Below are 24,518 nucleotides of genomic sequence, written 5' to 3'. Positions count from 1 at the left end.
TCATTTACTGGCAGCACTGAAATATTGTATTTTTTTGGGTTGATCGCTAGCTTACTTCAAGTGGGTTTCCTTTACTAAATGCACTGCATGGTGTGATGGCCCAACACGGCGACTAGACCTGCCTCACTCATTTATTAACAATGTTTGAACGAGTTTAACAAAAGGCATGGGAAACAGCTGAAGGAGAGGTCAGAATTCCCCTGGAAATCTACATGGTAAAAGTTAATCATTCTGGTGTCTGATGTGCACAGGCACACCTATATGTCCGAATGAGCCCCAAGAAAACTACAAACTACAAATGAAAGCAAGGGACAATAGACTCCAACTTAACTATCCAGGCCCAAACTGTCCCAAAGAAAGTTCAGGGTGACAAATTTCTGCTCTCATTACTCAAGTAAGGCTACCATCATCTTCTAGGGCTAACCTTCCGGCCTTATCTTCTGGACAGCTGTTCAACCTTTGACACCATCCCAGGTTAATGGTGAAAATGCAGTGCTGATTGGACTTTCTATGTACTCTCCTTCCCTTGAGAGCTGCACTACACTCAGTCACTAGACTCATTATTGGATTTAGGGAGCATGCCTATATCATCAGAACAGAGAGGAGCTTATAAAAAAACAGTATCCTTGGAGAAGGCCACACAGATGGATCCCCCTGCATAGGGACTCATAGGCAGTTAGGCCTCTGTCCTGACAGAGAAAAACACAAGCCTGAACTAGAGTAGAGACTCATCAACAGGAAAATATCTGCCATTACCGAGGCCCCTACTGTTAGGAGTCTGCCAGGGCCAGTGCTTAATTTTTAAACAAAAAGTGCCAGTGCACAAACTTATATCAGGGGTGCCAAATACTAAAGCGAAGTAATCTTGATTCCAACTCAAGTCTCTTTCACCCACTACTAGACACTACCTGCCCATTTATCCCACTCTCTTGAGTAATTTTCACCCATTCTAACTTCATTTGTCCATTTTTTCTTTCTTTCACCCGTTTGTGTTTAGCTCTCCCTTGATATAGGTGAAAATCTGGTGAGAAAATATAAGTGCCAGTCCCCAAAAATGACTGCTGTTGGGCTCCACCTGCAACCATCAGCTCAAATTACACACCGGCCATGGCAGAGGTGCTCAGCATATTTAGGATGTACTCACAGTGGATTGTAGTCAATGGAGGTGTCTTCAGAGGCATCCCACTCAAACACAAACTTTCTGTCATTCAAGTGTCTTGTTCGCCGACGTTTCTTGACTCCACCCAAGTATCTTTCCTACATTGAGAGGAAAAAAGAATCTTACCACCAACTGAAAGCCCAAAGAAGATGTAGGAAGGGAGTAGAGTATAAGATATGTAAGGAGTGTGACCGCGTTAAGCAAAAGAGCTGGCTTGTTGCATCAAGCTCTATGTTGAGGTTTTCAAAGAGAGGTAGGTTTGTAGAATAGAAAACCATAATGGCCTGGTGTGTTTCTGCCTCTGTTTTGAGTCTTGAGTATGCAGAGATGTATAGTTATAAAATACAGTGTGCGTTGTGGAAGAAGAGGATACTCAGACTTTTCAGATTTCTCAGCAGAGGGTGAAAATCCAATGGCTATTGATATTCAACATTCCACAATTTCTTCAAATGTAGGGTGCTATGTGTGAAAAGCTAGAAGTACTTGTTAGAAAAGGCCGATAATGCTTTAATGTGAGCACATTACCAAGCTTCTCATACACAGATAACTGCATCATAAGTGCCACCAGTAGCGGACAGTATCACTCACAGAGGAGCTACGGAATGAGCAGTAGCTGTGTCTTTCTTCATACACCACAGACAAAGTACAGTATATTTAGTATTAGAGCAAGGAAGAGAGACACACGCAAAACAGCAATGCCTTAACCCACAAAGCCTAATAAGAAGGAGTACAGACATACCTCACAGATGAGAAAGAGTGCAGAATAGGTAGCCGCACTGCAAGTTACACTCAAATACACAAAGATAAAATATGGCCCACAGAGAAAGAGCTTTCCCACAGGCTCGTTAAAGGTGCAGCATAACTGCAACAGTGAAACTGTGATAGTTTCACTGACAACGAACATGTTGCAGCAGTAAAAACCTATGTTGTGATCCAACCCGTGTCTGCATAGTCTACATAACAGACTCAAATCAGCTGCTCACCATGGTTATCCCTTGTCAAGTTTCAGGGAAGGAATAACCTACTCAAGTGACTGATTTGCAGAACTAGAAACAGCATTGTGGTTTTGATAAACATGAGCACAGGCAAACAGACTGGAGCACAGAGCCTGTGGATCCTATCCTATGGTAGCCATACATGTAACAGAAGAATACTGCATCAGAATTAGGGTGACCCCAGCATCAGAGTGATAGCTCAACTGACAGGACAGTAGTGGAAGAAGGGGCTAGCACCCTTCAGTTGAACTCATACATGATATAATCCAGAGATTTACAGTCCGACAAAAAACAGAAAGGCCTGCTTGAAGTGCCCCTTGACTCACTCTAAGATGGAGAATATTAAATGTGAAGACAACTCCACCTGAGATGCAGAGGCCAAAGAGCACAATGGCAACTGAGTAAAATGATTTACAATCCAAAGTGAATGTGTATAAAATTTACAACATAAAATATGAGTTGGAAGACTCAATTCTGTAGTGTTCTTGCATCTGGTTCATGCTATACATGTTTTCTCCACCACCTGTCCAGCTAGTAGAATGTTGCAGCTATGATGCACTAGAGAATGTTGGGTCTCTGTGGTCTTAGGTTGACAGTTGATATTGAGCTGAGCATCATGCTGGATGCTCCTGGTGGGGTCGTTATACCAACTTAACTGCATATCTTCTAATAAACATCTTAACTACATCTACAGCGTGGGACTTCATTACTACATTATTTATGGCGACGATGGATCAACGAACCTACCACTTGAACAGATGAAATGCAACTACTCTAAAGCAAGTGAGCTAAAGATACCTCTCAAGCAAGAAACCTAAAAAAAAAAAAAGAAGCGTAATTTAATAAAGAGTACCAGACAAGCAAGAAAGGAGACACGCCTGTTGCCCCACCAGAGTCCATTTCACCGGACAGCTCATGAACAGGCGTGCATCATCATTTAACAAGCGGAAGCCTTCAAAGTCTCAAGAAACCCTTCACTTCAAAAGAAACCCGTCAAAACTTAAAGTAAAGAAGGTAAACAGGAGCTGTGTGTGTGATTTTGCCACCTGTTAAGGGTTAAAAAGTCGTTATTGGGCGGAAGGCATCCTCTTTTCAAATTGTGTTTCCACTTTTAAATTGACTGTTATCCTAAGATCTAACATCTCATGAAGCGTGTTTAGTAGGATAAAAGGTGTAACTAATGTTTCTCAGCTTTAATGAAAGCGTAGGATTTATTGGCTGAGACAATGGAAAGTAAACTGTCATCGAATATTTTTCTCGAGTGAACAAGCATTAGAGCAATGAGAGGCTGACTGAATTCAACCTGAAACTGTCATCGAAATTTTTTCTCGAGTCAACAAACATTAGAGAAATGAGAGGCTGACCGAATTCAACTTGCTGTATGGATCTTGCCAAAAAAAAAAAAAAAACGGCTTATTTGACCTTCTTTGTATTTTAATTAATTCTCGCTAACTGTGTGCACTTAATGGTTACTGACGAGCCTAGTCAGGTGAGACATTTAACTTCATTAAAAATTGCACTTTGCCACAGTCCTCCGTTTTCTTTTCCTGCCAACTGCCGTTATTCACTTTTTAAAACATTGCCACGAGCGCAAGTGCGCACTTACCTTCGTCCCGTGTTCTTGGCCTCCACAGTGACGTTAACTGCACTGCTGATTAGACGTCCTGCTGTTTTGCCGTGCGGTGAACCACCCGGCTTACGTCAGCAAGCGTGCCTCCATTTTAGACTTGAATCTCCACTGCATCCTTTTGTTCGTCTTTTTCTTAGCAGCTGTTGCGCACCAAAGTACAGTATGTCGTTGATCTCCTGTCTTCTGCTTGGCAATGCTGTCGGGTATTATCCTGCGTTATACCATCTTCTCCTGCTTTGGATTATTGTATTGGGCCTCCTCACAGGTACTAGTTTCTTCTTTTTGGCCAAAAGTATTCACATGATTTTCTTCGGATCGGGTGAAACATCGCTCACCAGCACCTTGTTTTCACGAGGGACAGTTACTTCAAGTTATTTCAACATATGGAACAATTATTATTATTTTATTTTTTTTTTTTTGTCGAAGTATTATATTCCTGTTACTCATTTTACAGTACCATTTAAAATGCACATATGTCTTTATTTACTGCATAGTATCGTTATCTTCCTGATTAATGTTTAATTGTTTGCATACAGTTTACTTACTGCTTTGTCTTTTGGCACGTGGGTTATTCCCCATGTTTTCTTGCTGTTATAAATGTCATACATTATTCTTCTGGTACATTGTTAGCGTACTGGGTCAGTTTTTAAATCTGCCATGCTTAGTGAAAGTTTGAGTGATGAAAAGTTTGTTCTTATGGCTAGTTTGGCGCTAGGACTTCTACTTAGGGGTTTTGTTTGTTTAGGAGCTGGTTTCCTTGCATTTATTGTATTCTTTCAGTTGAGGTAGTGCACACCTTTTTACTGATTTCCTTCCCCTTAGTTTTGAGTATCTAGCAGCCTGGGCCATTCTTGCGTCTCGCTCTTACATTACCTTTTTGCATTAGCTCATGTAACAGTTTCACTTGTTTTTATTTTATTTTTCTGGTGTATGCGTCTAGGGGGTTCCAGTCCCACCTATGTAATTAGTATTGGGTGTTAGTCCCATATACTTAATGTTTAGGGGGTGTTAGTCCCACCTACGTTCTTAGTACTGGGTTTTGGTCCCATATACTTGATGTTTAGGGGGTATCAGTCCCACCTACCTTTCTTAGTACTGGGTTTTAGTCCCATATACTCAGTGCTCAGTCCCTCGTTGGGGCAGGATTTGGGTTAAAGTCCCATTATCCTCAGTTTTACGTTTGGAGTCTTTTGTCTGAGAGGCAAGAGTTGGGTTGAAGTCCCATTATCCTTTTACATTCTAATTCTTTAGTTTGAGATGCAGGTTTTGGGTTTCAGTCCCATTATTCTTATTCTTACATTTACTGCAGGAATTTGGGTTTTAGTCCCTCTTTCCTCACTCTTACATGGTAATGTTACTAACTATTTGTTTATTTTTATCTTTTTGGTGGGAAGATGGGTAATGTTGACACCTTTTGTTGTTGCAATTTTTATCAATATTCTCATGTGTTTAAAATGTTCACACTCTCGTGTTTTGATATTTTATTATTATTATATCTTTGAGAGTTGAACTATTTTGTACATTCCTTCTTGTACTGTGCCTTTCCTTCTTGCATGCCTGTCTGGCCAGTGGGTGTGTCTGTCGGTTAGTCATCGGTATTTTCATGCTTAGTTTTCCTCTTTGTTTTTTCCTTTTGTTCATTTCTTGTCTTTTTCTTGTTATTTACGGGAAGGAGGATGGGTTTGTTCTTCTGCGTGTTTTTCTTTCTTTGGTTCTTCCTGACCTGTGTTCCCTCCTTTTTACTTTCTTTGTGGATGTGAGGGGATAATGTAGTATTCTTTTCTTTCGTTCTTTCTGACCTGCGTTCTTTTCTTCTTGTTCGTGGTTCTTTCTGATCAGCGTTCTTTCCTTTTCGTTTCCTTTGTGGAAGAGAGGGGATGATGTAGTGTTCTTGCATCTGGTTCATGCTATACATGTTTTCTCCACCACCTGTCCAGCTAGTAGAATGTTGCAGCTATGATGCACTAGAGAATGTTGGGTCTCTGTGGTCTTAGGTTGACAGTTGATATTGAGCTGAGCATCATGCTGGATGCTCCTGGTGGGGCCGTTATACCAACTTAACTGCATATCTTCTAATAAACATCTTAACTACATCTACAGCGTGGGACTTCATTACTACAAATTCTAAGCAGTCAACAGAAATCCTCTCTTCAGAGCATTACCATGTTTGACAGTACAACCATTTACACACAAGTTGATCAGACATATCACTTCATTCTAGACTGACCCATGATGTGTGGACTCTTATCAGTAGTCCCTTCCTGACGCTCCACTACCAAATTCTTTTGCGCAGGCCTTGCTTCCTCAATGCCGGTGTCAACCCACAATGCTAGATCCATCCCCATTGTGATTGAGCTACTCCCAGAATACTTCTCATTCATAGCCCGCTCTCTGGAGGCTGCAACACTCACAGCAGACTTCTGTCTCTCACCATCTATTGATAAAGAGCAACTCCCTATTTTCTGAGAGGCAAGATGTGGAAAGACACAAATAACCACTTTGCTCTTCACACCAAATAAATAATATTGGTAATGCTTACAATCTGCCAGCTTTTTTCCACATACATGGGCATCAAAGCCCCCTCCACTAGGCATATGAACACCTTTTGTTTTCAAAGCTACTACTTAATCTTTATAAAACATGGAAATCTCACGTGGAGTGAACTGCAATAAACAACTACAGAAATAGGGGCTAAATATCATTAAAGAAAATAAATAACTTTTAGACTAATATGAAGAATTAATGATGAAAGTGTATGAATTTTGATATTTCAGAAAAGGTAGATTTATGTACCCTTCAGAGTAACTAAGTATGTATGTGGAAATTGTGTAGGGTGTACCCAGGCAAAAGACAGCAGGGCACTGTACAGGGACAACCGTACAGTCCACGAGTGACCGGAAAGGTACCTGGGTGTAATGACCTGATAATTCTGTCAATCACCAGGGCATACGACCTTATTCCTTCTTGGGATGAAAAAGGACACAATACTTCATATATACTTACCCAAGAAAGGAATAATACTAACAACTAACTAAAGATATATATAGCTATTGCTGAGGAGCTTGCAAACAGCAACAACAACGCAAGAAACAATACCAGTGACGACAATAACAACAACCCGGGAAAACGTCACTCGGTAAAACAACGCAAGAAACCAAGGACCACAAGGTAACAACGTACCCCAGGGTACGAAAACAACACAATACCAAGGGCCGCAGGGTAACAACAAAGCGAAACAAAGCCCACCCTGGTGGAACTGAATAAACACTACACGCCCCTCCTAACAATGCCTCGGGTGGATTACTTATCAGTTTTGGTTTCCCTGGATGAGAGCGGAACATCTCCTTCAACAATTACCTGCAGGAAGGGAAACTTACCATCCTTCCGGTACTACAGCATTTGGGTCAGAAAGGCCCTGACCTCCCATCCCAAGGAACACAGACAAATAATGATATACTCTGGGGTTTCTTTATTACATAATGATAGAAGGACAAAAGAAAGAAATTACTACTATGTCACGATAGGCCTTCTATATCACTTACAGCACTAACTTCAAACTACCAATTATATGATCACTAAATGCAATTAGAATAACATATATATAGAACTTATATGTATACTATTATAAGGAACCTGAAAATAGGTGAAGATAGATAAGAACAGCTAGAAAATAAGAGTTAGTGGAACACCTCGCCAAGTTTCTACACATCCCATTTCCACTTTGCCAGAGGGGAGTCCGTTTCTCCAGCCAAAACAGGATTCTCTGCTCCACCGTCACAGCTACACGTCTGTACTGTGAGGAACTACCAGAGATTAGGTCTCAGACAGCTCCTTTAGAAGTGGAAACTTAGGATGAAGCTCCTGTGAGCCTCGCCCCCTCTCTCTCTCATCAGATTCAGCACCAGCCCGCCTCAAGGCCACGGCATCGGTTGTTCAGGCCTTTGCTATGACTTCGAGGCAGAGCATGTACATTCCTCCGATAAGAACCGGTTTCTACCAGCATGCAGAGTGCAGAAAACAAGTGAAAGCAAAACATAACTTCTCACCTAGAAAGGCTCAGAAGAGGGAGACAGCTCAGAAATAGCTCAGTCACTACACTGGGTTATGGGAGCAGACGTATATTGTTATTGCATTGTCATGAACTGTTCTGTAAAGGTGTGCATCTTCAACTCTGTCCTAAATTGGAGCAGCACTGGAGCGGTCCTGATGGATACGGAGATGTTCCAGATCCTGGGTGCATAGATAACAACCATTTGCAATGCAACATGTCTCACTTTTACGCGAGTTTGAGCTACTGGCACTGTAATTGACAATCCCTTTTATTTATCTTTTGGGTTTTGAAACATAAATAAAATGTATTATCATTTACAATGTCAATAGCTTAAACTCACGTAAATGTGAGACCTATTGCATTGCAAATGCTTGTTTAAAGTCTGACATGGTTTCGGTCCTCCTGGACCTGCCTAGGACATTCCTTATTTAAATGATCAGGACTTAACAGAGGGCAGGTGAGAGAATTATATCACTGACCTTTCAGGCAAAGAACACCAGGGAGAGAACACAAGACAGGGAGAGAAAGATGCAGAAATAGACATGAGGTTGATGATGGGTGAGATAAAGAGGGTGGGAGAGCAAGACGCATCAAAGAGGGGACCAGAGAGAGAAAAGAACATGGGTGAACAATAAGGAAAAGGTGAGCTTGAGCAGGGGGAAAGAAAGGAAGAAATTGGCGGGGCAGGAAAGTCAGCAGAGAAAAGACTAGAAGAGAAGAGATAAAGATGCGAGGGTGTAACAATACAAAAGAACGAGCAAGAGATAATACATAGGGATGCTGGGCAACACTGAAGGGTACAAGAGAGAACAGTGCAAAAGAGATCATGAAAGGGGGAAGGCCTGATATTGGAGAAGAGCATATGAAAGCCTGCACATCCGTGACCACAAGAGAAAGGATGAAGAAGTGACATTACAAGGTAAGGAGGAAATGTGACCGGCAGTAAAAGACAGGGAAGAGAAAAAGAGAGAGAATTTAAGTAGTAAGAGAAGAAAAAAGATTAGCAAAGACAAAAAAAAGAAAGAGTATGTGGATATTTTGAGCCTTACTGTGTAAATGAGTTCCGTCTGAAAGTGGAAATAAGCAATGGCCGAATTTCTATACATGTATGCACTGCGCTGCACTCAACACGTAATAGATATAGAAGAGTTAACAAACAGAAAAGTGCATGAAAATGTGTGAAAAAAAGTAGTGTTTCTTGACCTGCCCACGCTTGTCAGCATGACTCTAGAAGCAGTTGTGTCCTTCCATCACTTGCAACCCATCAGACTTGGCCTGGGGGCATGCCCATAATGGGATAGGCAGGTGCAATTCACATTAAAATAATCATGTCAGGTCCTACACCGCTTATGTCTGCGTGGAAAGAGCTAGCGACCCTGCTTTTATATATTGTTTCTTTCAGCAGTTTAGCTTCGAAGCAGTCTCCGTTTGGGAAGACAGTAGAAATCAGACAGCTTACTTGACAGCCTCTGATAGAGAAGACCAGTACTAAGCGCTCTCTTGTGAAAGACAGGGCCTCACATGCACACACAGAGCTAGCAGAGAGCGGCCAGAAGGCAGCGATAAGTGTCTAGACTTTTCAACAGTAGTAGTAAGAATAAGACTATTATAGCGGAAGAAAAACAAGAACATCAACAGTTGACACTGTTATAGAGCTTTCTGCCACTGCTGTGTTTTTTTAGTACCTAAATAAACAGTACTTATATTAATGACCTCGGAAGGATGAGAGGCTGAGTAAAGTGCTGAATTCCAACGCGCGAGAGGAAGGCTTCACGTGGATATATCTCTTGGTGACCCGATAGTGCGCCCTCTCACTAAAATGGTCTCTAGAGCGCCCCCAATGATATTCTAGCGATCGCATAATTTTAAAGGAACACTGTGAGAGCGACAAAGAGACACTGTCAGCCGAAGACACCAGCGACTTCTCCCCTCCCCCTTGGCACTTCTTCAGGATACTCGAAGAAGCACTGAGCGCCCTGCGAGGGGTTAAAAAAGGGTGGGCAGCAGTGCACAAACCCGCAAGACGCCCCTTGCCAGTTTCCCGTAAGGACTGAAACAAAATGCAACTAACCCATATCCAAAGGGAGGGTTTGGGGGATTGCCTCAAAGACTCATCATGACTGTAAGAAGGATAATGAATTGCTCCCCTGACGCTGAAAGGATAACGCTACAATCCAGGGCTAGGAGGGAGCACCGTGGGCATCAGCTGCAGCTCAGACACGGTGAGGGAAGGGGGTGCGCACTACTGCGGGAGATAAGGTCAGCCTGGAGGGAAACAAGGCCTTACTTAGCAACACCGCCACCGTGTTCTGCTGAAAGCATCAACATGTTTTTAAATAGAGCTTCATATTGCACTAATGTTATTTCTAAGCAGTGTAGGTAGCGTGATAATGTTAGAAGTTTTAAAGATGGTAATTTTACTAACTACAACATAAAACCTGACCTCTCGGTGCCCCTAACTGCGCTTCGGTGCTATGGGGATGTCAGGAACAACAAAAAAAACACACAGCAAAATAAACGCACATGATGGGAAGTTTCCGTGCTCGGGTACTTGAAAGGTGCCGCATCGGTACTTACAGAGGCGCTGGCACCGCAAATATGACTCCGCGGGACGCGGGCAGGCTATCTCCGGGCCCCCCGCCATTGGTGCAGAATTGAGTAGCCAGCTGGAACCAGAGACAAAATCCTGATCTCTCTGTGCCCCCAACTGTGCTGCGGTGCTATGGGGACGGCAGAAACAGACTCGAGCAGCTATGAAAGTGAAACCGAATGCGCTGACACGACAATTAAAAACAAGATGGCGTTAGACTGTCCACAGTCCGTACGGACACGCACATGCTGTTTGCTTTGGACAAATGGCGAGAGCAACCATCTTTGTCCATGCCGAATTGTGCATGTATGCCTTTGGGAGAATTGATTGCAAAAGGCACTCGCATGGCGAGCGCAGCCCATGCGCTATCGCCATGCGAGACCTAAAAACTACAAGAAGAACTTTACAGAGAACTGGTCCTGGATTACTCGACTGTGAGATGTTACAATATTTCAAAGATGACAAACACTGATCTTCCACATTTAAACTTCTGTACCTCTCCTTTAAAACAAGGCTGAAATGTCCTCTTTTACTTTGTCATATTCAAGCCGCTGTCAAATGTCATGAGAATTTCTTCTGCCTTCAACTACAAGTGGCATGTCGTAATTTCAAGATGTCCCATTCCAAGAGATGAGCTGTGGACTGTAACTGGCTACTCTGTTAACGTTCCAGGTCCAGAACTAAATGGATGCATTCCTTTACAGCAGTGTGTGATCACAGCTTATCTTTCATTCTAATGTTGGCAAGCTAGTTATGGTTTACTGCCATATACATACATACATACATTGTAAGGGTTTTGGCTTTGTTATGCTTGGAAATCTTCTTGGAATCAGAGAACACCATAAGACAAATCTCGTTTACAACTTGAAAGGTATGTTCTTCAAGAATCAGTGATCCTTTGCAGTCAAGGTTGTTAGCATCTAAAAGAAGAGGATAATGTTGTTCCTGCCCCAATCCCCTATTCTCCTTCCTGCATGCCCTTCAACACGACCATGAGGTTAAACAGAATTATTGACTCTGGGCTGTGCAAGCCAATTACTCTCCACATACCAAATTTTAAACAACATCAACGATGAAAAAAACACTAATCTGTATGTTTTGTTTTATTTTTATGGAATTATGGTTCTTGATGACCAGCCTATATGAATACATGTGTCTATATCTTCAAATTGTGAGGAATAGCCTTATACAAGAGCTTGCCAAGATCTACCTAAGACGGTTCCAGATTAGCTTGGGCAACAATGGTAGGAGGGGCAGGATGTTTCCACTACCATCTCCTGGATGGAGAAAGAGTCTGGCGAAAAAAGGGTTTTAGAAAAATGGATGGTCTGTAATAAGCTTGCATTGTTTAACAGGTGTGGTGTTCTGCTTTATTTTTTACAAGTATAAAAGATCAAGAGTGCAAAGCCAGAGTCAAAAGCGAGCCCCCTGTTCAGGTATAAGGGATTAACGAGACCCCCTACCAACCTGGTGAGAGGACACCAGGCTCAGGTAAAATCTCCCAATTTCTGAGCTTGGCAGTGGTGCAAAGAAATCGAGTCAAATGATGTGCTTCTGTCACTCAAGGAAGTCTGAGGGGGTCAAAATGAGTCATAACCACTCTGTCTCCTGCTGCTCGGACACTGGAAAGACAGTCGGGAACCGGATTAAGGTTTGTGGTTCTGTCTCTCTTGCTAGTGTGGAAGACAGGCTAAAGATGAGCGAATATCAAGGTTCTGCATCAACCTGTTGTAAAGGGATGCATGAAGTGCCTTACCTTAATTGCTTGCAGCTCTTTGCCTTTATCTTTCTCCTCCCGGACCTTGATCCTCCCCTCATCTTCTTCATTACCAGCGTTCTCCCGATCCATCCTCTCACGGCGCTCTCGTCGATCCCTCTCCTGAGGATCCTCTGATAAGAAAAAAACAGAAAAGGGGATCATACACCAGTGGCAGTTGGAAATAAAGGGATTCCCTCTACCTCACAACATGTAAGACAGGGAAATACGGATGTAGACCATTTGATCCAGACAGATGGAACCAAAGATGAACAGGGGACAGCTTTCGGTAAGACAAATGAAGACTCATCAAGCAGGTCACTCACCTAACGCACACAAGGGTTCTAGATACATCAAGGAAGACCACTTACCAGAGGCTGCTACAATCAAAGATCAACATGGACAGGTGAGTGAGACATGGAAAAACACAGAGAGCTCACAGGGCAGACTGAATTAAACGACAGAAGGGGGTGGGAATGCGTGAGGCATGTGCAGAGATATCAAGGGGACTCAGTCATCGACATAGTTAGGACAAGAGGCCGGTAACAGTTAAATGTAAACACTGAGTTAACACAGAGCCAGAAGGCTATCAAATATGTGGTGGAGTTACAATATCTCACATATAACAAACTTCATGAAATTGCGCTTTTATAACCATAGAGCTAGCTCTCAATCACTCACGAAGCCACAGGCGTTCCCATTATGCCAATACTAGGTGAGATCTATACACCCCACGAAAGTCAAAATATCCTTCACAATGAATGTGCTCATCACAAAGTCAGGCACTGAGCCAAAGAAAAAAATCACAACAAACTCAGTATGACCAAAACCATGGTAAGAACTCACAGCATCAGCTTTCGCAGTATCTATTGAAGAGTTCTGCCACAATGTCACTACATCTTCACTGCACAGAGGATAAAACAGCTACACTATCACCAAATAACTAAAGACAAATCAGTCTTCTGCTCTTAACTACTATCACAAGTCGGTGTGTGTTATGTTAGAAATATTTCTAAAGAACGCGTACACCATACGGTTTCATGGCGCTGGAGTCTAAAGGACACTGCCACTAAGCCATTCATTCTTACGCCTGGCCGATCATCCAGGTCTTTAGGAGTTTTCTGAATTGAGAATAAGATGTTAACAATCTAATGTCCAGAGGGAGAGAATTCCAAAATTGAGATGCTAAGACCGTGAATTTTAGTCTCCCCAGTTTCTTACGTTTGAAAGATGGAATAGCTAGAAGATTAAGATGGGAAGATCTAAGATTCCGAGAAGGGGAGTATCGCTGTACCCGAAAAGAGACAAACACCAGGCATTTGCCATGAAGTGCTTTAAAGATTATACATCCCAGCTTAAATGCACTGCGTTCGACAACCGGGAGCCAGTGTAATCTTTTCATCAACGGAGTGACATGGTGTCATTAAGGCTGGTGGTAGATTAATCTGGCAGCGTGATTTTGCACCAGTTGTAGTCTTTTTGATTGATATGCTGGTTTACCAAAGTAGAGTGCATTGGCAAAGTCAATATGAGAGAGGATTTGCGCCAATACTACTTGGGGTCAGGGCATCAGTGGTGAGGAATCTGCTGTTGTTCCTGATCCTTCAAAGCTGAAAGAAACAGGAGGAAACCAACGTCCCAATCTGGCATTTCATAGACAAGTCATTGTCAATTGTGATGCCCAAGCTTTTGGTTGAACTGGAAGGGGGGGGACCAGTTCAGAGGGCCAGAAATTAGGATTCCAGGGATTTGATGGCCCTCCAATTAGGATCAGTTCTGTTTTATCTGGATTTAGTTTCAGGTGGTTGCTGTTCCTCCAGCTACTAATGTATTGCATGATGGATTGGAAGATAGAGACGGAGGCGGCCGACTCATCAATGTCAAAGATAAGTTGGAGATATTCGGCATAGTTGAAGGTACAAACCTTCCTTTCTCCTAGAGAGTGGATAAGGAGGAGTTAAAGAGGTGCAATGAGAGGGAGGAGCCCTGAGGCACCCCACATGTCAGTTTAACCCGAAGGAAGGAGAGAAGGGCGAGATGTACAACTCGAGAGCGATCCTCTAGAAAGGATATGAGCCACTTAAGAGGCATGCCCTGTATACCAGCGTTACTGACACGGTCAGCCTGAAGATCATGGTCGACAGTGTTGAATGCTGCGGAGAGATCGAGAAGCACCAGGGCCTGCGTAGTGCCCTTGTCGGCCACTTTCTTAAGTTCACCTAGGACCATCAGAATGACAGCCTCAGTAGAATGGGAGGGTCAAAAGCCCACCTGGTGGGGGTCAAGGTAATGGGACTATTCAATAAAAGAGCTGAGGCAGTTTGCCACATGAGCTTCTAGGACCTTGGCTAGGAAAGAGAGTAGGGCAATGGGACGATAGTTTGAAAGAACCAAAGGGTCTGCCCCTCCTTTCTTCAATATGGGAACAATTTCCGCTTCTTTAAAAATGTTAGGGACAGTCCCCTGAAAGAGGGAGTTGTTCAGGAGCGCAAGAGGGGGGTCTGGACATATGAGGAAGGTTTCCCCTAATATGTTTTTTTCTTTTTTTATTTCTTTATTAGGTGTTCCTCCAAATCAACAGACAACATACAATAATCAGCATCAATCTCTTCCACCTCAGCCAAGGTGGAGCAGGGCTTTGTATCAATACAAGTCAGGATTTAGACCACAGGTTTAGATAGTGGAAGAGTCTCTTGGTCCATATTCCTTCTCATTTTTATGAACGTCATCAAAACATAATTGCAACTGAACACCCCCCACCCCTGAACCCCTTCCCGTCTCTACCCCCCCTCTCCCCCCCCCCCCACCCCGGGTCAGAGTAACTCTAGGTCTGTACGCCATCTCGTCTATACTGGGTCTCCTTGTGTCTGCCCCTTGGAACCAGGGGCCGTCCCCCCTGCAGAAGGCATCAGCTCCTCACTTGCTTGTGTGGATTGTGTGGTGTGTCCAGCTATCTCTTGTATCATTATTCCCCACGCCACTAGTGGCCTCTGTTGGGTTAGCCAATGGATTGCGATACGCCTTTTGGCTATAACTAGGCCCAGAACCAGGAACAGCCTACTTTATTGCGCTTAGGATCTCGCGGAATCAAGCCTGATAGGAAAGCGTGCGGGTCCAGGTCAACTACCCACCCCCTTATCCTGGTCAGGTCCTCTATGCCCGCCCGCTGGTATGCCTGGATTGTTGGGCACAACCACACCATGTGCGGGAAACCCGCCGGAAAACTACAACATCTGGGGCAGTGTGGATCCCTGGATTTATCAATGGTGCAAAGCCGTTTGGGCGAGAGGTAGGTCATATGTATTATGTTATATTGAATTTGTTTGAAGCTGGTTCATAGTGATACCTTCCGGACCCCCTTGTGTATCTTTTCCCAGTCCCGAGGTGTAATCTCCCGGGGACACACCCGCTGCAAGATTCTTCTATTTTTAGGGGACCATTCTTCTTATCCTCTCGTAACGCCCGATAGAGGTGAGTAACAAACTTTCGCCCCCCAGCCATGGTGAGCATCGTGACCAGGGTGTGTGCGCGCTCTGGGTCTTCTGGGAACGAGGACCACAGGTGCCATGCTGTTGCCGCAATCTTCGCATATTGCAGAAACTGCCCCGATCCCAGCTCAAAAGTACTTACCGCCTCTTGATAAGTAATGAATTCATTATCCGGATAAAGATCAGATAGCATTAGGCAGCCCCCATTTTTCCATTTATCCATGGACATCACCTGGTCTATGTGGGCAAAGGGTGGCATGAGTCAGAAGTCCGCCTCCGGGACAAATGGTCAACCCCAAATCAGGCGTTGAACCACCCGGTTCCATAGTGCCACCTAGAGTCTCCCCAGTGGAGGACTCTGATCCCGTTGTCCCCCCGCCCACCAGAGAAGTGCTCCTAGCTGTCGATCCCCATAAGTACCCTCTAGTAGTGACCTCTCCATGAGCGGTCCGTGTCCAGCCATGCTATGGCATGTTGCAATTGTGCTGCAAAGTAGTAAAGTTCTAGATCTGTCACCTCTAGACCCCCTTTTCCCCACCTACGCTGCATGGTCTCCAGACTAACCCGGCATCTCTTCCCATTCCATAACAATAGGACCAGGAGTGCATCCAGTTCCTTGAATATTTAGTGCGGGAGTTCAAAAAAGGACCCTTGCATTGTATAGAGGCATCGAGGCAGGACCACCATCTTTATCAAGGCGATCTTCCCCTTGAGGGAGAGGTTAAGTGTGTTCCAAAAGGCGATACTACCCCGTAGTCCACGGACAATCCTCCCCATATTATGTTGATAAAATATGGCCTCAGTCCTGCCGATCCATATCCCCAGATACTGGAGCGTGTCCGCTGCCCAAGGGAGTTCCATCACTGGACGCTGGGTTACCTCACAATCACTCTCCGACCCTATCGCGTAAAGCTGCGATTTCGTCTTGTTGACGGAAAGTCCAGAGGCGGCCGCACACCGTGCCAGTGCAGCGATCAGGATTGGTAGGGACTGGGTCGGCCGAGTCAGATATATGAGTGTGTCATCTGCATACAGGGATACAACATGCTCCGAACCCCCAATCTGTATGCCCTGTCCCTCTAGTACCCCCCCGAAGGTGGCAGGCCAATGGCTCCATTGCCAGGGTGAATAGCAAAGGGGAGAGCGGGCACCCCTGCCGCGTCCCCCTTGCTATGGGTATTACATCCGACACATCCCGTCCGGTGCGAACCCTCACCACCGGATGGGTATATAGCAATTTGACACAATTGACAAAACCTTCACCCAGGCCCATTTTTAGCAGTACCTGCCAGAGATAGTCCCACCTGATCGAGTCGAACGCTTGTTCGATATCTAGGAACACTAAGGTGCTCTGTTGGGACCGTCCCGCCAATGATTGCATAACATGGGCGAGGCGACGGATATTCCGCAGCGTGTTCCGGCCCAGTATAAAAACGGACTTGTCCTCATGGACCAGTTGTTGTAAATATTGAAGGAGCCTATTGGCTAAATCTTGGCTGATAATTTTAAGGTCCACGTTCAACATTGAAATTGGCCTATATGAACCGGGGAGTAGGGGATCCTTTCCTGGTTTGGGGATCATTACTACCATTGCTTCCCTCAAGGAATTTCGGAGCGGTCCGCACTCACCGGCCTCCTCTGTGATTTTCAACAATTTTGGGGTCAGGACCCCCCCATATTCCTTATACAGTTCCGCCGCCATGCCATCCATCCCAGGGGCCTGAGCAGTTTTCAGATGGGCGATCGTTGCCCGCATCTCCTCCCCTCTAAAGGGGGCTCCTAAAGCCTCCTGACTCTCCGGGTCCACACAGGGAAGCTCCAACGTCGCCAGAAAAGTCTCCACCACCTCGGGGCCACAGGAGTGTCGGGCTCCGAGTATATTCTACATAAGTGGGTCCAGAATGTTTTGTTGATCCCGTGTTGCGTATTGACTACCCGGCCAAGGTTGTTTTTTTAGTACTAAAATCGGGAGGGGTTGCGTCTCCTCCCTAATCAGGCTTGCTTACAACTGACCCGCCTTATCCCCATCTGTATACAAGCGACGCCTGCTCACATTTTTATTGAATTTGCCCAGTGAGTCCCATAAGTCCCCAATCTTCCGTTGCGTGTCTTCCCATTGAGCCGACCCCTCCTTACTCGTGGGAAGCTCCTCCTCTAGAGCAGCCAAGTGTTCCTCATGATGGCATAGGTCTTGTTCCAGCACTTTAACCCCCACCTCCGTAGACATGCATACCCCCGTACCACCACTATCATTGCATCCCATTCGATCGCCCTGAAACTGGCAGAGCCCCAGTTCATCTCAAAATAGGTTTCCAGCCCATTCGATAAGGCGTCCTTATAGGTCGGGCCCCCGAAAGCTTCAGTGTTGAGCCTCCACAGCGGTATCTTGAACTGCGGTCGGCCCAGAGAATATGCTATTAGTAGTGGGGAGTGGTCGGACAAGTAGCAGGCCAGATATTGCGTTTCCGCTATCCTATGCGCCGCCGCCCTTTGGATAAAAAAGTAATCTAGTCTACTATATGTATTGGCAGCAGGTGTGTGGCACGATTACTCCAGACGATCTGGATTGCGATGTCGCCATATATCCAATAAGCCATAGTTTTGAATGGGTTTGGCATCTAATTTTGGGGGGTGTCCGTCTAATTCCCCATCAAGGGCACAATTAAAATCTCCCGCCATAATTAATTCCGTGTCTGGGTCCAGATCAAAATGCCCCAAAACCAGACTTAAAAACCCCCGATCATCACTATTCGGGGCGTATATATTCACCACACATACACTACGCCCATCTAATGTCCCTACCACCATCACAAACCTCCCCTCAGGGTCTTGTTTGGTATGCAAAGCCTTAAAGGGAACCCCTGGTGCAACCCATATAAGCGCACCCCTGGCAAACCCAGAGTAGGAGGTAGCGAAAAACAGGCCCCTCCATCTACGTTGAACATATTTAAGACAGTCTCCCCACAAGTACGTCTCCTGAAGCAGCGCAATACTGATCCCATAGCGCCTTAGATAGGTTGCAACCCGGATCTGTTTGACCCTATTATTGAATCCCCGAACTTTCCACGTCACTAGTTTATACTTCTGTGTGTCACCTTGCATGAGTCCGCTGTTGTGTGTCACGTAGCATGACCTTCCATAATCTGTTGTTCTCAGACCTCTACCGTACACCAATTCCCAGACTCAGCAACATCCCCAACAAAACCAAAATGTGAACCCCTGGCCCCCCAACCCGCAGGCAGTAGGACTTCATTCTCAAAACCCAACCCTGGTCTGAGGACTCAGAACCCCGCCCCAAAGCACCACCCGCCCCAATTCACCCCACCCAACTTGAAGTAACTATTATCAGAGAACTTACTTTAACAAGATCAAAAGCAAAGCCCCCCCTTCTCAACCACCAAAATGTAAATCGACTGACTGTCACCGTGTAACCCCGCCAAACCAGTGGTCTAGCCGGGTCACCGCAGCACACTACAGCCGGCCATTCCAGAATGGTCCATTTAACGAGATAGCGTGACTATCAACAACTATTCACCCACCCTCCCCCAGCGTGTCCCCGGGTCCCTGGCCCCCTCAAGTCCCTTAATTAAGTCCAGTGCCCCTTAGTGCAGTGCTTGTACTCACTGTGTCCATGACCCAGACCCCCTCGATCAAAAGTCCTAGTCCACCCGTCAGCATTCTCCAGAGCCCTCACCCACCCGGTCGGTGGCACTCCCCAGGTCCGATTGTGTTTCTTGTACCAAGCATAGCGGGGAGGACTGGTTTTGCTTAGGAAGCACCTCCCGTTCTGTGAGGAGTGTGCCATCTGGTCCCACCATGATACGTCCTCCATTCGCTGGCTCCTGGGTTCTCGACCGCTGTTCCTCCGCACATCTTTGTCGGTTCTGCTGCCGTCTGCTCCGCCTGCTCCGCCTGCTCCGCCTCCTCTGCCTCCTCTGTTCTGGCCAGCCTTGGTTTTGGTCTTGACCGGCCAAGCCCAGCGAGTCCATCCAGTCAGTAGCCTCTGCTGGGTTATCAAAGAAACGCACCGAGCCGTCATATTGTACTCGAAGATTGGCCGGAAACATTAGGCTATATTTAATGTTGAGGTTCCGCATCCGACGTTTTACACCCATTAAGCCATTTCGCAAGTCCTGCACCTTTTTCGTGTAGTTCTGGAAGATATGGATATCCTGGTTTTCAAATATGGGTGGCCCATTAGTGCCGATATGTTGCAGAAAATGTGAGTGGGCAAAATGAGTTCTCTACACAGCTAGATCTGATAGTTGTTTATATGTACACAGTAGAAGTATAAATCACTTTCTTAAATTCAAAAAGCAGTATACTTTGTGCAGTGAATCCCCAAGTGAGACATGGAACCATAAGTGAATATATACAGTGAATTGCGTAGAAAAAAGGTTTCCATATGTACAAGAAGTGACCATTCAGTTATTTGTCATAACAGCCTAAATGTGTGGTTACATTGGCTGTATAGAGGTCCTTTCTGTACTGGTGTCGACGACGTTTCAACCCTCTATCGGATATGGGGTCTCCTCAGGACGTATGTTGTGGGGATATCTGTAAATAATTAAAGCAGCCTATGTGAGGTGGTGGTGTCCCATGAGTGGTGAAGAAAAGAAGAAATGAACACACATGAGTACCCGGCCGGGTGCTCACAGGGAAGAGGTGCAGGCTGCCTCTGTTACTTTCGGGCGGAGTATGCTTCTGGCCCTTCTATGATGGCTGGTGGTTAATGGCGGGTTGATATTCAGTGATGTCGGGGTGTCTGGAACGATCTCCGTGTGGTTACAGGTAACGAGGCCCACTCCGATATAGTGTGGCGTCTAACCCGTTGATGCGGCTCAGAATGCGATGACCTGGGGATTCACTGCACAAAGTATACTTGTGCCTCCCAGCCCAGCTCTCCACCCCGCTCCCGCCTCCCAGCTGCTCCTCCCTCCCACTGAAAGTTAGGATCTACCGTCCTGTTCAAGCGCTGTGACCGTCCTGAGCTCCTCAGAAGCGGTCGCTCCTCACGCTGCTCCCTGCTCTGACCTGGAATCTGGTATCGTAGCGCTATACTGCCAGATTGCTCTTTGCTTGTGAAATCAATAGCGCATAGCTCGCATTACTTCTGCTTTTATTTGTGCCTGATTGCTGTTTAAATTTATCGTAGCGCTATATTGCTGATTAAATTTATCATAGCTCTGTACTAGCTGTTTATTTGATTATCTACATGTATTATGCTTTTATCTGACTGCGATCTTATTTTGTTACTCACGTATTACCTTTTACCATTATTGTAACAAAAAGTCTGCTTAATCACCCTCTTGTTTCCCTTACCCCTTCTTTCTGTAAAGCGCTCTGATTTCTGCAAAGATCTTGTTCGCGCTATATAAAACTTTGAAAATAAATAAAAAAATAAATCATAGCGCTATACTGCCAAAGTGCGCATTAATTATTAATCAATTGCGCTTTGCTGCCTTTGCCTGCTTAATCGATTTGTGCCTGATTGTGCTGGTGCCATTGCCCATTTCCTAGCCATTATTCAGGTGCCCCAATCTCGTCGTGTTAGGCTTTTGGCTTGCTGCCATTTTGTTGTTTGTTGTTGTGCTTCCCAGCCCAGCTCTCCACCCCGCTCCCGCCTCCCAGCTGCTCCTCCCTCGCCCCTCCCCCCTCCACTATCCACTTATGACAGATGCTTTTGCGCGCAGCGTTCACGCGCAGCGGACGCGCCCCATGCGCGCCGAAGGTGCGCCAAAGGTAAGCCCGTCTACGCCCGTCCACGCCTAGACCGCGCCCTGCGCCAGACACCCTGGCCGCCGCAAGTCCCACTCCGTCCGCCTAACATACGACGCACCTACCATCTCAGCACTTAACCCGGCCTACCCCCAACCTGCTACCAAGCCGCCCCAGGTCACACCCATGGACCCTTCACCTGCCGCTCCTGCAAGTTCGACTGCATCAGGACCCACACCAAATCCACTAACTCCAATCAAAGCTCCGACACTAACCACCTGAAATGCATCCTGCTCAACACCCGTTCGGTCCACAGACACGCCATTGACCTTTGGAACCAACTCGACACTACATCGCCGGACATCGCCTTCCTTACGGAAACCTGGATGAACACCTCATCAGCTCCCGACATCGCCATAGCCATCCCGGACGGCTACAAGATCATCCGAAAGGACCGCACCAACCAAACAGGAGGAGGCATCGCCATCATTCATAAGAACACCATCCGCATCACGACCAGTTCCGACGATAACCTCGCAGCCGCCGAACACCTTCACTTCCAGATCCACACCGACCCCAAGACCACACTCAGAGGCACCCTCATCTACAGACCACCAGGACCCCGCACACAATTCAGTGAAGACATCACTGACTTCATCAGCCCACACGCCCTCCCCTCCGAGGACTACATTCTACTGGGAGACCTCAACTTCCACCTGGAAAAGAACAACGACAGCAACACCACCACCCTTCTGGACAACCTCGCCAATCTCGGACTCAAACAACTTGTGGACACCCCCACACACTATGCCGGGCACACGCTCGACCCAATCTTCACCTCCAGCAAGCACATCTCCTTCAATCACACCACAGCTCTCCATTGGACAGACCACAGCTGCGTTCACTTCAACTACAAAAAGACTACGACCCACAACCACCCACAACCAATCCCCCGCAGAAACTGGAACAAAATTACCACCGACCAGCTCTTCACATCACTTCACCAAAACCCTCCTGCCAAATCATCAGACCCAAACCAAGCAGCCACCAACCTCACACAATGGATCACCCACAGCGCTGACGAATTAGCACCCTTGAAAAAACATCAAATCAAGCAAAATAGCAAAAAAGCCCCCTGGTTCAACGATGACCTTAAGAAATCCAAAAAGCTCTGTCGCACCCTCCAGAAAGCCTGGAGAAAAAACCCTACCACTGACAACCTGACCACCTTCAAGAACGCCACCCACAAACACCACCAACTGATCCGATCCACCAAGAAATCAGCATTCAAGGATCGACTCGACAACAACGCCCACAACAGCAAGGAACTATTCATCATCGTCAAAGAGTTTACCAACCCCACCGCCGGCACCAACGACATCACTCCCTCCCAAGACCTCTGCGACTCCCTAGCCTCATTCTTCCACAACAAAATCGCCGACATACATAACAGCTTTGAAAACCATCCCGGAGACCAGTCCACTCCACCCACCTCCGAACCAAAACCCCCCTCCAACAACCTCTGCGCCTGGAACACAATGACCACTGAAGACACCATCCGCCTGATGAACTCCATCCACTCAGGATCGCCAACCGACCCATGTCCCCACCACATTTTCAACAAAGCAGACTCCATTATCGCACCCCATCTCCGAGACGTCATAAACTGCTCCCTCAACTCCGCTACCTTACCGGAAAGCTGGAAACATGCCGAACTCAGCGCCCTTCTGAAGAAACCCACAGCAGACCCCACTGAACTTAAAAACTACCGCCCCATCTCGCTCCTCCCATTCCCTGCCAAAGTCATTGAGAAAGCCATCAACAGTCAGCTCGCCGCCTTCATCGAATCCAGCAAATCCCTCGACCCCTCACAGTCCGGCTTCCGAGCCAAACACAGCACCGAGACCGCCCTCATCGCAGCAACAGACGACATTCGAACATTACTGGACAATGGAGAAACAGTTGCCCTCATCCTACTTGACCTCTCCGCAGCCTTCGACACAGTCTGTCATAGCACCCTCATACAACGCCTCAGCACTGTCGGAATACAAGGAAAAGCATTGGACTGGATCACCTCATTCCTTGCCGGAAGAACACAGAGAGTCCGCCTCCCCCCTTTTAGATCAGAGGCCACCGAAGTCATCTGCGGCGTACCACAAGGATCATCACTCAGTCCGACCCTCTTCAACGTATACATGAGTCCCCTCGCATCCATCGCGCGGCAACACAACCTCAACATCATCTCCTACGCCGACGACACCCAGCTGATCCTCTCCCTCACTAAAGACCCAAACACCGCCAAAACCAACTTACACGAAGGAATAAAAGCTGTAGCCGAGTGGATGAAAAACAGCCGTTTAAAACTGAACTCGGACAAAACGGAAGTCCTCATCTTAGGCTCATCCCCCTCTGCTTGGGACGACTCATGGTGGCCACCGGCCCTGGGAACCGCACCCATACCCACGGACCACACACGTAACCTAGGCTTCATCCTGGACTCCTCCCTCTCGATGACCAGACAAGTCAACGCCGTATCTTCATCATGCTTCAACATCCTACGCATGCTCAAAAAAATCTTCCGTTGGATCCCCACCGAAACAAGAAAAACGGTCACCCACGCACTGGTCACAAGCAGACTGGATTACGGAAACACCCTTTACGCCGGAACCACAGCCAAAGCATCCAAAACGCTTCAGCCAGACTCATACTGGACATCCCCCGCCAAGCTCACATTTCCGGCCACCTGAAAGACCTCCACTGGCTCCCAGTCAACAAGAGAATAATGTTCCGTCTCCTCACCCACGCACACAAAGCCCTCTACGACCTAGGACCCGAATGCCTCAACACGCGCCTGTCCTTTTACACCCCACCCGCCAACTACGATCGTCCAATCAAGCCCTCGCCGCAATTCCGCGCATCCATAGATCCACCATGGGGGGAAGATCCTTCTCCTACTTAGTGGCCAAAACCTGGAATTCCCCCCCCCCCCCCCCCCCCCCCCCCCCCACCTCAGCCTTACACAGAACCACCTCTCCTTCAGAAAGCAACTAAAAACTTGGATATTCGATAAGTAAAGTACTCCCCCTCCCTCAAGCGCCTTGGGACCCTCTGGGTGAGTAGTGCGCTATACA

The 24,518-nt window shown here is 46.4% G+C and overlaps 1 protein-coding gene across 2 annotated transcripts in view; it reads right to left on the bottom strand.

Annotated features, from left to right (window-relative positions):
• Positions 1 to 24,518, bottom strand: part of DDX23 (DEAD-box helicase 23) — a 269,078-nt gene that overhangs the window by 61,414 nt on the left and 183,146 nt on the right. For both annotated transcript variants that reach the window (XM_078685884.1, XM_078685889.1), the window contains exons 7-8: positions 12,182 to 12,315; positions 1,145 to 1,257 (exon numbers count right to left, since the gene is read on the bottom strand). In XM_078685884.1, the coding sequence (XP_078542010.1) occupies positions 1,145 to 1,257; positions 12,182 to 12,315 (247 nt within the window). The remainder of the gene's footprint in view (positions 1 to 1,144; positions 1,258 to 12,181; positions 12,316 to 24,518) is intronic.

Source organism: Lissotriton helveticus, chromosome 1_1 (assembly GCF_964261635.1).
Source record: "Lissotriton helveticus chromosome 1_1, aLisHel1.1, whole genome shotgun sequence".
NCBI classification, from domain to species: Eukaryota; Metazoa; Chordata; class Amphibia; order Caudata; family Salamandridae; genus Lissotriton; species Lissotriton helveticus.
The sequence above is the reverse complement of the archived record's forward strand: the minus strand, read 5'-3'. Positions and strand labels throughout refer to the sequence as shown.